Here is a 13,956-nt window from a genome sequence, read left to right as displayed (position 1 = left end):
TCATTATCGATATTACAAAAATTTTATCGATAATCAATCGACACTACGCTATCCCTATTGAAAACGTACGAAAAAATTGCAAAAAAAAATGCACAAGCTAACTTAGCTCTTAGTACAGTACAAATAGAGTTCAAAATGGCCGTGGCCGGCGGGCGGCCGTTTTTTACCGTTGGCGACCGTTACTAAAATTACTAAAATTAGGCATAATTCTAGGATAAACCGTTTTGTAGACGAGTTATATTTACTTCTTTAGGCTTATTACTTCATTTATTTACAAAAATAGTTAGAAAAACACGTCTGAATCAGTCCTATAGAAACCAATTTTTTCGAGTGAAAAATATAAATTATTACGATGTATTTCTTCCAAATTATTATCTAAAAATACTTATAATAAGTAAAATAAACTATATACTACTATAAAACAGTACTTACATTCGTGAAAATCCAAAATACAGTCAAAATCACAAAAACACACCACACGCACTCGAAGATTTTGAAATGACTAATTCAAAATGGTCGCCCAAGAAATAAAGTATTTTTATTCATTCAGAATGTGGTAAATATATCAAAGATCGTAACTAACCAAACTTCTTCATACAAAAGTAGTCTCTAAATAAACGAAATACGTAATATAGTCGAATGAAAGAGCGCGGCCCACTTGGGCCTTATGGTGCTTGACGGAATGGCGCCGTACATTTGGCGCGGCCCAAGTGGGCCTTACGGGGATTGAGAGGTTAAACAAAAAAGAAGGAAGAACTTAAACGTCTTTTAAACCAGTATCCCAAAGTAGTCTGTGTTTTAAACACTAACAAACATTACTGAATATTTATAATTCAATATTGACATAAATTTATTAAAAATTAGACTGGGGGGCTAACTTATAAGGATATTTTTAATTAACTTTTATTACATAAACAAGCGACGAACAAACGATTATTTATAACGAACAATCAAAAACAAACGACGAACAAACATTATTGAATATTTATAATTCAATATTGTCTTAAATTCATTAAAAAATAGAATGAGGGGGCTAATTTAAGATCATAATATTTTAAATTAATTTTTATTTAATAAACAAGTAACGAACAAACGGTTATTTATAACGAACAATCAAGAACAAACGACGAACAAACATTAATGAATAATTATAATTCAATATTGACATTTTATTAAAATTTTTAAATGCGGGGGCTAACTTAAGATCATATTTTAAATTAATTTTTATTGAATAAACAAGTAACGAACAAACGATTATTTATAACGAACAATTAAGAACAAACGACGAACAAACATTAATGAATAATTATAATTCAATATTGACATTTTATTAAAATTTTTAAATCCGGGGGCTAACTTAAGATCATATTTTAAAATATTTTTTATTAAATAAACAAGTAACGAACAAACGATTATTTATAACGAACAATCACGAACAAACGACGAACAAACGATATACGAGTATAAAAATCAAAAAATCTTGGGGGGCTAACTTCCAGGACCCCATTCACGGTCCTTTGCGGCGGACTCAGTGTTGCCAACTTAGTGGAATTTCCACTAGATCTGGTGGTTTAGACGTACCTTTCGGCAGGAAAAATTTGGTTTTAGTGGCTAGTGGATTTCTTAGTGGATTAGATTATTTAAGTTAGTGGTAGCTTCGACGTTAAACCACTAGTTTTTTTTATTATGTTTCTAACCCTTGAAGACGCACACTGGAAACTTAAATTCTATCAGCGTTTGAATGCGGCAAAACGAATAAAGATAATATTATTATTATCTTTATTCGTTTATTTGCAGGACGTGACTCAGGTCACGTCCTACTCGGTGTTGCAAGCTGCCGTGCAGGCCTGCAACACCATTCACTATCCTGCTAAGCCGGCAGTCCTGCCTTATAAGAACAAAAAACAAATTTGAAATTTTGAATAAATTATTTAGAAATCAGTTCCCGGCAACCGTTTTCTAAATAATGTTGCCAATTATTTTTGTTTATCTGCCCAGTTATTATATGAAATGTTGCTAGCGTAGTTAATAATTAATAATAAATATAATGCCGGTAATTATCAAAACTACACATTATTTATACAAGTAATTTGCTTAACAAATAAGAGTAAATTTGCCCACTGACACATTTTTTCTGTCAACTGACACACGTCATAATAAAAGAAACTTTAAATCAATTTAATAAGGTTCTTGTAAGGTGACTTCATTCGACGACTCTTTAAAAAGAAACCCCTTTGAGCTCCCTTATTCTTTCTCTTAATTTTATAATAATAATATTATGTAAAAGAATATTCAATTCCTTTACCAAAATTCTGTTTTGGTTTTACGTCAATTTTTTTAAAGTTTCTTTGCCACTGGCAATTTACAATGTTATGATCAAAGCTCCGGAAAACAATATAAAAAGAAGAAGGAAAAGTTTTGTATCGATGTGTATGTGTGGGTGTGACCTTGAGGGGCACCAATTACATGGTTCTGTCCCAGGGTTGCCAGATTGGGGGTTTTTTTCGCAATTCTGGGGAAAATTTTGACTCTAGGTGAAAATTTGGGGAAACAGTATCTTTGGGGAAATGTTGGGGGAAAATAAATACACTATGGGGATTTTTTGGGGGTTAGCACTTCTAAAAAACATAACAAACAAATGAAACCAACGTCCTTTTCATTCGATTAACATCCTGGCTTTGTTGTTTGTTTGTTTTGGTTTGTTTGGTCGAGTGCGTAAAAGGCCTGACAGACGTACGAACTTAAATTACGCGGGTTTTAAGTTCGCGAACTTACTCGGCTCGCGTTGGTGACACACGAGAATCGCTCACACCGGATTACCATGCCCCCAGGCTCGCGGCTCGCGGCTCTTTGCTGACACACAGGCGATTAAGGCTGGTATAAATAGTCGGTACTCAAGATGCGTCTCGGTCTCAAGATACGGTTCAGGCTCTATGATTGGTTGGCTGTTAAAATTTGGACCAATCACAGAGCCGAACCGAGTCTTGAGTCCGGGTCGCATCTTAAGTACTGACTATTTATACCAGCCTAACTCCTAAGATCGTCGAGCCATAGTCCGCGTACTTACACGCACGTCTGTCACCCCCTTAAAAAAATTGTCTCTTTGGTCGAGCGAGCGACCATGTGTTGTGTATCTATTTAACTGTCGAGTGATTGAAACTACTAAATCGAATAAAAGTAGTTTCAATTTTATATTCGTTTTTTTTTCTGTAACAAAGCAATTGGGGATTTTTTTTTTTGAAAACGTATCATTTTGGGGAAATATAAAAATCAGTTTGGGGGAAATCATAAAATTGCATCTGGCAACCCTGTTCTGTCCCCCCCCCCCTGGACTAGAGGTTAAGCAAACTTATCAGTTTTCCTACGATTTTTTCACATATAACGTGAAACTATAACAATTTTTTGCCCTATAATTAGCAAGCACTAAATCTACATTAAAATACTTATGTAATGATATATTAAAAGTTAAACTCTGTGTCATCTTGTAAGTCATGGATATTGTGGTGTCTGAAACTATCGTGGTTGGTGTAGTGTCTTTCGACTATGGCTTTTTACAATGCCGGTAATAACAATACAAACAAATTAAGTGACTCTGCAGATGAATCATATGTTGTGGATAACTTATCAGTTATTCCATTAGAAAAGGATAGCTTTGGTAAGTTGGAAGCATCATATTTACTCTCGTATGCGTCTCGTGTCCATATCGATTAAATATAAAATTCTTAAACTCTGTCCCTCTTCTATGTTTTCAATATTAACTAACTGTATTGTCGGCTACAATACCTTTATAAGTAAAGTTATGGTTTAATATGAACTTCTCGTTATAATAATAATTAGAAACAGCTGTTGTGTCTCTTGTGCCATCCGAGTCATGTACAACTCGGGCGAATTAACATGACACCTGGTTCAATTGACGTTTCTCTTAAGTACTGAGTGCAAAAAAAGTTTTTTTATTTTAAGTTATTTCAAAAAAAAAATTACGTTACCGGAACTAGTTATTTTTATAGGGCTACACTAACCACAGTATTAACCAAGTACGAGTTGGACTCGCCCAAGGGTTCCCCAGCAGGAATACGAGGTTTATGGATGCGTCCGATAATTTGTATCTAGCTTCATATTAATATATTCCGTGAGTAGCTAATTCATACCACAGACGCACGGCAATGTTCAAACGTTAATACGAATAACAAAAACTTAACAAATTTAACGTTCAAACGTAACAACTAACAAATAACACAACAAAACTCAACAAAAATCCAAAAACAATAACCATTAACTACTAACAAATAACTCCGAAACGCAAACTCAATAACACACGTGTAACGGTAACGGATATAATATGCTAACGCTACTGGACGCGTACGACGAGAGCGGGGTGCTGCGCGGGGAAGCGAGGGAGGGGTAAAATTTAAGCCAGGTGTCAAGTTAACTCGCCCGAGTTGTAGAATATTTCCGAAAGTGTAAGTTTATAAGAATTTAACAAATAACAGTGTTTTATTTTATCTGTCACACACTAGGCTATATCATAATAATTATTATTATTGAGACTAGCCCACCTCACACCTGTCTATCCAACTGTGTGTCTACTGTCTACTACATTTTGAGGAGTTAAAAGATTAATATATTCTCTGTTTAGCAATATGTGAACAGTGTGGACATGTTGGAAGGCGGTCTCAGTTTTACTTGCGCAATAATAAAGTTTGCTCACTGAGCTGTCACTCAAGAAGACGCTACTGTAATTGGAGGTTTAAATTCACTGAAGGAACGGAACACATGGAGGGCCTCATACCCCTAGAGCCCTTGCCTCAGTTGCAACACTGGCAAACCACATTCAATGATTTGCAGGTAACTTTTATTATTTTTAAAACTCAGTCTAAATAAAAACTTTGTATAGATTGAACTTTGAATCTTATCATATCACTTTTGTGTGTTGATGCACATTTTGCATTATTATTGTGTACATAACAGCTTAACATGAAAACATAAGCTTTGGTGAGTATTTTTAGTTTTAAGCAAAAAAATTATGCTAACATAACTTAGAAATAAAATGTCAAAATTTGCATGAAATTCTGTGCCTCATTATTTCGAGTTTAAGTGTATTATTATTTAAACTTAAAATAATTAATTTTTTGTCAATTTCAAGGCTGGTCCAATAAAGACATCTTCATCAGTACTAGCAAATAGTTACGAATGGAAGGATGAGCTGTTTGGTTGTGACTTCCTGGCGGCTCCTGTGAGTCTGTTCAAACATGCCCCACTCCATGAAATGTGGGATAACACTTTTGAAGGGATGAAGGTGGAAGTGAAGAATACAGATTGTGAAAATTGTTCTGAGAAGCACAGTGACTTTTTCTGGGTAGCTACTGTATTAAAGGTACACAGAAGAATATATAATATTTTTACAAAAAATAGTTTTTCATTTCATTTTGTTTATTTATGTTGTTAGTGTTTGCAAGGTCCAGTTGAGCCTATATAATTTTCAATTTTTAGGCTGGTATAAATAGTCAGTACTTAAGACCCGGTCTCAAGATGCGGTTCGGTTTTGTGATTGATCCAAATTTTGACAGCCAACCAATCATAGAGCCTGAACCGTGTCTTGAGACTGAGATGCATCTTGAGTACTGACTATTTATACCAGCCCAGTTGCAAATGTTTAGGCATGTAATTAACGCTTAGTGCCTTATTGTGTAACAAATGCTTATCAGTGTTATCACATAACATAAGGTGAGGAAAAATCTTAGATAGCAGATATTTTGGTCTGAGGGCAGTCTACTGCTTTAAATACAAAGACACTAAGGCTGGTATAAATAGTCAGTACTCAAGATGCATAACTCAGTCTTAAGACACAGTTCAGGCTCTGTGATTGGTTGGCTGTCAAAGTTTGGACCAATCACAGAGCCGAACCGCTTCTTGAGACCGGGTCGCATCTTAAGTACTGACTATTTATACCGGCCTAAGACAAAGAAATAAAAGCAGTAAATCCTAAATTACCCATAATAGATTTTACCACACTTTCTATAATATCAAATCTGCTACAAATGAAATACATAATTATATATTTGCAGGTGAAAGGTTACATGGGATTGTTGAGATATGAAGGATTTGGCAGTGACGACTCAAAAGACTTTTGGGTTAACCTGTGCTGTTCCCAAGTGCATCCAGTGGGCTGGTGTGCTACCCGCGGGAAACCTCTCATTCCACCTCGCACTATAGAAGATAAATATACAGATTGGAAAAAGTATGTAACTTCCTAAATTCTGGAGTTTTAGGAAGTGGATTATTCTCATTTAAGTATAATTTTTCCAGCATTACAAAATGAAACAATTATCTTTTAAAGACTTACAACTATGTTGCACTTTTTAAAGGTTACCAAAATTCTATAAAATACCTATACTATAACAGGCGGGTCCACATAAAAAATAGGAGAAGAAGAAATAATATGATTTTTTTAGATCCTTAACAGGAATATTCATATTGCGCTACATTTTGCGGCTGATTTCTCTCAAAGATTCTTCCCTCATTCCCCTGTTAATGTAATTGAGATCCCTGGCATCCCAAAGCCATACATTTGCGGCGTACAAACTTATTATTTGTCGACACTGATCGGACTCGGCACAAACCAAAACACGTGACATCCACACTGTGCGAGGCAAACGACTGAGGTACCTTGAGGAACATTGATACTAAGGTGCCTACCACCGGTTCGGAAACTAACCCGGCGAGAAGAACCGGCGTAAGAAACTCGCACGGTGCCATCTTTTACTAAAAAGATGGAAAATTACAATTTAAAACATATATATAGTGCACCAAGGCTTTAAATGAATACTTACTGGTAAATTGGAGAACTGTCAAAATGACGTTTTTGTATACCTTGGGCGAGCAATGTCCACACCAAGCGAGCGTACGGCGCATTCCGCGCGCGGCTGGCCTCGCCCGAGGCGGCTCGCTTTGTGTGGAGTGTGGACCTTGGTGTGGACCCGCCTAACTTTGTAAAGCTGGAAAGTTTATTTGTTCGAATGCGCTTCTCACGAACTTACTAGACGAAGTTTTATGTTAGTAGCCACAGATTTACGCAGATGGAGCCGCTTGGAGTGTCAAGTGTGATATAAAATGCCTTTCCAATTTACTTTTCAGGTTTCTAGTAAAACAATTAACTGGAGCAAGAACTTTGCCAGCCAACTTTTATACTAAGTTAAATGATAGTATCATATCAAGGTTCTCAGTTGGTTCAGTCATGGAAGTGGTAGATAAAAATAGAATATCACAAGTTAAGGTAAGCAACAACTTTTGTTATTTTCCAAAAACTATTTGGAAAATTATGTAATAAGTTCTTTGTTTCAATCAACACTAGGTTTTAGTGTAAATCCATTATAAAACTCATCACATATAGATTAAAGACTCATACATAACTAATAGCCAGATAGCCAGCTACTATTAGAGTGAATAATATTATTTATGCAAGACTTCTATCTTTTATTGAACTATGCAAATTGCAGGTAGCAAGTGTGGTTGAAATAGTTGGTAAAAGATTACATGTTAAGTACTATGATAGTTCACCTGAAGATAACGGATTTTGGTGTCACGAAGATTCACCACTTATACATCCGGTCGGTTGGGCGTTCAGAGTGGGCCATCCCTTAGACGCTCCTCAAAGCTACTGCCAGAGGGTAGCAGCCGGACGACTTATGCCCAGCGACAGTACCCAGGAAATGTTTTATAAATATCCAACGAATGAACCACCTTTATTTACCGAGGGAATGAAGTTGGAAGCCATAGATCCTTTAAATTTGTCAGCCGTTTGTGCTGCTACCGTGATGCAGATTTTGAACGAGGGCTACATGATGATCCGAATTGATTGTTACCCTGCGGACGCGTCTGGCGCGGATTGGTTTTGTTACCATCAAAGATCTCCGTGTATTTTCCCCGTGGGTTTCGCCTTAGCCAACAATATACCTCTAGTTCCTCCAGCGGGGTAAGTTTAAATTCCTAGCCTTATCTTCACTGCATGTCTTAATTAAAAATCCTTTTTTGTGTTAAAAAGTAACTGGCCTTATAATATGTGAGTGTTATTAAAAATCATTATTTTTCAGGCCTTACATTATTAAAAATCAAATTATAATATTTCACTTTTACAGCTGAGTGTGATTGATTTAATAATTATAATTATTTTAAGGCCACACATTCTACACAAGTAGCAGCGCTGAAAGACTAACATTTTTTCGCCTTTGTATGAACAAATTCTTGACGCGTGCTTGCCCATACAAGTCACAAAAAATTGCTCTTTCAATGCTGCCACTTTCACAGTGAACTCTACATAAGGGACATATACAAACTCTAAAGTGTTACCACTTAGTTTTGTTACACCTTGTATATAATTTTATATCATATTTCAGTTGGACGGCCGAGCAGTTCAGTTGGGAGCGGTATTTGCGCGACGGGGGCGGGGTCGCGGCGCCGCGCACGTTGTTCGGCGCACGCGGGCACGTCGTGTCGCACGGCTTCGTGGCGGGCATGCGGCTGGAGTGCGCGGACTTGATGGACCCGCGACTCGTGTGCGTCGCTACTGTCGCCAGGGTTGTCGCTGATCTTCTCAAGGTATAGGACAAGGCTTCCTAAACTTATTTTGTCTACTGCCCACTTAGAGAACAAATTATGTTTTAGCGCACCCCAACGTTTTCAATTTAAAATTCATCCAGATGAAATTAAGTTACAAATCTCCGGTCCGGTCGCGGGTTCGAATCCCGCCGACGGAACAAAAAGTTTTCAAAAGTTCCTGGTTCCGTTATATTTCCGTTGTCTGGTACCTGTAACACAAGTCCTTAAGGTACTTAGCACGGGGCCAGACTGACGTGGTGTGAAGCGTCCATAGATTTATTATAATAAGTTGACTTCACTGTCACGTAGCATTGATGTTACAAGTTGTATCAAGATATTACACATTGTATCATTACAAGGTGCTCATTATAATGCTCGGTTCTCCTCCTTCACTTTGCTTTGCTGGACTTTGTAACATTACATTACAAGCGAATGCTCTAAGTGAGGGAGCACCTGTAGAGACTCAAGTCTATTATATACGAAAAAGTAAACATAGAAACATTGAAAAGTGCCATATTATATTGTAGTTTATAAAACTTTAGTCTAAGTTATGACACTCAAACGTTACTTCAACATTTTTATACTTTGTGAGCATGACTCACATGGTAGATTTTATATAGAAAGTTTCTTATACGATTTATCAACATGGGCGAAAAGGGCCTTCAATATCTTCAACAACCATGTGTAATACTGGTATAACATTTCCATTGCAGGTCCACTTCGACGGTTGGGGCGGCGAGTACGACCAGTGGCTGTGGGCGCACAGCACCGACGTGTACCCTGTGGGCTGGTGTCGAGCCGTCGGCCACCGGCTAGAGGGGCCGCTGCAGCCCGCGCGCGCGCCCCGACGACCCGCACCGAGACCCATGAGGCGGAGACGGCGGAACGGTATGTTGGGGTTATAGGGGGTTAAGGGGCGTTTAGGGCCTAATACAGTGGCACATGTATCCTGTGGGCTGGTGTCGAGCCGTCTGCCACCGGCTGGAGGGGCCGCTGCAGCCCGCGCGCGCGCCCCGACGACCCGCGCCGAGACCCATGAGGCGGAGACGACGGAACGGTGAGTTGGGGTCAAGGGGGTGGTTTAGACGTTTAGGGCGTTTATTCGTCTGCTAAGTGCTCGATGACGCTCGCAACTCCGTTGCGTCAAAATTCGTTTATCGTGCGGGAACCGTACATTTTTCCGGGATACAAAGTATCCTATGTCCTTTCCCGGGACTCAGTATATTCATAGCAAACAGACAAATCGGTTTAGCGGTTTGGGCGTGAAGAGGTAACGGACAGACAGACATACACACACTTTCGCATTTATAATATTAGTATGGATAACATTGTGCGCCACCAAGTCTCATTATGCTCTGCTGTTGGAAACGACACGTAAGTGAAGTAAACTTAACAGGAATTAAATAAATAAATAAAAACTTTATTGTCTCTTATTAAATACAAATTTGGATAGGAACACAAAATATATTATCATAGCAACAAGGTTAACAAATTGAAGTGCGCAATGTTTTTACAGGCAATAAAGTAGCAGCCCCTCCGGTTAACACGACCGAGGAGAGTTCCCAGAACTCCGACATGGGCGACGTGAAGAGTCTGTCCCCGCCGACCAGCGTCTCGGAAGTGTCCCAGCACTCCCAGCATTCCCAGCCCGAGTCGCAACCCGACGACGTAAAGTTTGAAGTCAAAATGGAGGTGGACGAACCAGTAGTTAAAAAAGTTGAGAATGAAAAAGACATGAAAATTCCGGTGAGATATTGTTTTTTTTTTTTCACGATTATTATATTTTAGAATTTTAACTTATAACAATAGCGTGCCCATATTTACGCGCACCGGCCCAAAATATTCGTCAAAATTAAAAAGGAGAGCCAAGTAGCCAAGCCAAAGATACGTAAACTGCGCTTTCCCCTTCTATTAAGAAAGAATGATCTCAAAGTTGCGAGCAGCTTCTGTTTAATAATAATCTGAAGCATCATCATTATATTTAAACTTGTACTAGAGATCATCCAATGGTCGAAATTCGACCTTAAAATTTCTTAATAATAATTATCTTCTTGTTTTGGCTCCCCGTTTAAAGTATTGCATATTTCAGATTAAAATAAAAAAAAAAACAACAATCCATTTTTAATTTGACAACAGTCAATATACTTCAACCATAAACAAAGGAGTATAATTCGTGTGCGGTGTGTATAGGCTTGTCAGTCAAAACATGGTAGTGTGCGCATTGTAGTGTGTGTAATGTTTTATTTATTAAAATAATGTATGATAAAAGCATAATTTTAAAACAATATTAGCTCGATGCACTCCTTCTCCATATAAACTACAACTGTGCGAAATTTCATGCTCTACGTTTCCGCATTTTTCGTAAAAAGGATTTCAAAGTTTTTCGCTCGCGTATTAATATATAGATTTATCGTTTTTAGATTCCCACCGAAATACCACCGGAAGTTCCTAGTGAGATGACAGAAGACAAGCCTGAATTAAAAAGCGAAGATGACAAAGTTATACCTAGGTTAGTGAACACAAGTGTGCCCTTAGATGTACTAAATTCAGTGGACCCGGAGAATTGGACTGAAGCGGATGTAGCGAAGTTCCTTACAGTGAACGACTGTCAGCCGTACTGTGTTAACTTCGCACACATCACCGGATCTGCGATGCTGCACCTCACTAAAGATGAAATAATCGAGCTCCTAGAGATGAAAGTCGGCCCCTCGTTGAAGATATTCGATCTAATACAGCAATTGAAGTGTAAAATTAAGCAACCACAGTGCAGATTGCTAGGCTTTAAATAGCACAGGTAATAACCAGTTTAAGTATGCAGTGATCGCCGCTCACAGCCAAATGATATATTTTATAAGTTACGAAAAAAATCACAACTAGTATGAATAATAAATTTGACGATAAATTTCAATGAAATCAGCACAGATTTTAACTTAGAGACTGGAGTGGAAACATGAAATTTTTATCTGAAATGAATATAATGTATGGTTTCTTTTATGTATACTGTCACTTTTTTACCATTTCTTTGACTGTTGGTTTCCTTGAGAGTTACTATTTTTATAGTCATTAAATTAAAATCGTGTTTACAATGGAATTGCCTACTAGGAATTAATCTACACGTTGCAGCTTTTAGTTTTACGGTATAATGTGTTTTTTATTTAGAATTAAGTATGCTTTCACTCACACACAAATATTCAATCAAACATGACTCTGTATTCATTTTTGATTGAATATATTAATTCACTAGTCACATGCATTGTAAATGCCTGAAAAAATGAAAAATCATGTTGTCTGTTCAGTCACAAGCAGTATATTTTATTGCGCGCTTCGCTTGGCTCATCTTGGCGGGGGGCACTCCCGTGCCCCCAGATGCGCACCAAGCTTACATATTTACATGGCATTACAAAACGGATTACAACTCGTTTAAGCCATATAAATAATACATAACTATTTGTGTTGCGCAGTCGGAAAAATATCATGTATTGCAACCTTGAGACACCATCTTATGGTCTGTCTTATGGCGGCTCTCGACATAGGCGAACGCGTTGGCCAACGCGTCTGCAGACGCGTTGGCCCAATGTGTAGAACGGGCGTTCGCGCGTTGGCCGTAGGTATTTAGACGTTGGCCAACGCGCGAACGCCCGTTCTACACATTGGGCCAACGCGTCTGCAGACGCGTTGGCCAACGCGTTCGCCTATGTCGAGAGCCGCCATTAAATCAAGAACTCGTCGACAAAGATTTGAATGACACCAGTAGATCGTAATGGTATCATGTAAAGACTAGGAAAAAAAAATATTGGTCGATTTTATGAATATCACAATATTATTTAAAAAGATAATGCGATGTTCCGGTGCTAATATTGTGTTGTGTGCCTGCTTCAGACAATTTTTTTCATACTTTTATCTCGGTGTTTGCTGATACTGCATGCATGTACAGTATTTTATCATATCGTGATTAGAATACCTTTCCCCCTCGATGCAACTGTTAAACTAAGTTTGTATTCGTGGAAATGAATTGTGATATTTTATAATTTGTAAGTTTTAGCTTGTAGTCTTCAAAGCCTTGTAATGTAATTTTTAACGGGAATGGATTTGTCAAATCACTTCTGATACTTTATGAAGTCAGACCTGGAAAAAAAACCTCGTTAATGCCTTCAGTATCGTCGTTTTAATACACCGATAGCGGCCCGCCCCGGCTTCGCACGGGTGGACATTGATTTTTAAATATTTTTTTTTCAATCTTTATTTCTTAGTCAATAGTCATTCAAAACGTAATGAATTAATGAAGCACTATAATATTATCCCATCTATGAAGCGGCACCCGGCTGTCGCATAACTATTATATTATAAATTTATTGTGTCTGCGATTCCCATGATCGAGGTAATAATAATTAATATTTACGAGGACTTTCCGGGCGAGCCCACCCGCGCGGCGCGCCTTGACGACGTGCAGCAGAAATCGTAATATTTTAATTTCGCCATAACATTAAAACCAAACGTCCAATTTTAATCATTCAAAGACCAAATATTATCTACATTAACTGTACTTAGTAATGAAATAATTTATTTTGATAAGAATTAATGCCATGAGTAAAATAAAAGGCATTTAAATGTAGTCCAAAAACATTTCAAGATTTTTTAATAAAAAAATGGTTATTGTGCCTCACTCAACATAGATAGGTATAGTGTGTCGCGGACTTTTTTGTAGATATTTAAAATATCTACAATTACTTAGAACATTTTATGGTTCTATCTTTTATAGTTTAGGCAGCGTACGCGAAAAAAGTAACATTTCTGGTTGATTTTTTACACCTTGCGTCCGAAAATCCCAAATATCTTACGGAACCCTATTTTTTTCCAAAATAAAATTTAGCCTATGTTCAGCAGAATTAATGTAGGATTCCAATGGTAAAAGAATCTTTCAAATCGGTCCAGTAGTTTCGGAGCCTATTCAAGACAAACAAACAATCAAATCTTTCCTCTTTATAATAGTAGTGTAGACTGTAAATCGTAGAAGACTAAGGTTGTTGACGAATTAATTGTACCTAAACATTAATTAAATGTTTTCAAATCTCTTCTTCATAATATTAAGCAGTTAAATAACTGCTTTCAACTTTTAGAAACAGTCGTTTATGTTTTTAAGAAACATTACCTGTGTAATAAGTTTTAACTGCAAACGATTTTGCTGACAAATTCGTGTTATCAATAAATCGAAGTCGAAAATGTATTTTTATGAGCATTTAGCCTTACAATAGGTTTGCGGATTTGATCGAATTGCCTTTGATAGTGACTTATATACCAGGTCCCTATATAACCAACATTACAATTCGTCAATTTTGTAAAACTACCATTATTTTAACTTGA

General features: G+C 37.4%; 1 protein-coding gene across 1 annotated transcript; it reads left to right on the top strand.

The window, feature by feature from the left end:
- The first annotated feature begins 3,338 nt into the window (after window positions 1–3,338).
- LOC121735936 (polycomb protein Sfmbt-like) lies at window positions 3,339–12,104 on the top strand. Its single transcript, XM_042126940.1, has 10 exons — window positions 3,339–3,655; window positions 4,637–4,845; window positions 5,144–5,374; window positions 6,066–6,238; window positions 7,135–7,273; window positions 7,497–7,972; window positions 8,394–8,595; window positions 9,309–9,483; window positions 10,112–10,341; window positions 11,016–12,104. The coding sequence occupies exons 1-10, from the start codon at window positions 3,544–3,546 to the stop codon at window positions 11,382–11,384; spliced, it is 2,316 nt and encodes a 771-aa protein (XP_041982874.1). The 5' UTR covers window positions 3,339–3,543; the 3' UTR covers window positions 11,385–12,104.
- The last annotated feature ends 1,852 nt before the right edge of the window (window positions 12,105–13,956 follow it).

Source organism: Aricia agestis, chromosome 2, assembly GCF_905147365.1.
Source record: "Aricia agestis chromosome 2, ilAriAges1.1, whole genome shotgun sequence".
Classification (NCBI taxonomy): Eukaryota; Metazoa; Arthropoda; class Insecta; order Lepidoptera; family Lycaenidae; genus Aricia; species Aricia agestis.
The sequence above is the reverse complement of the archived record's forward strand: the minus strand, read 5'-3'. Positions and strand labels throughout refer to the sequence as shown.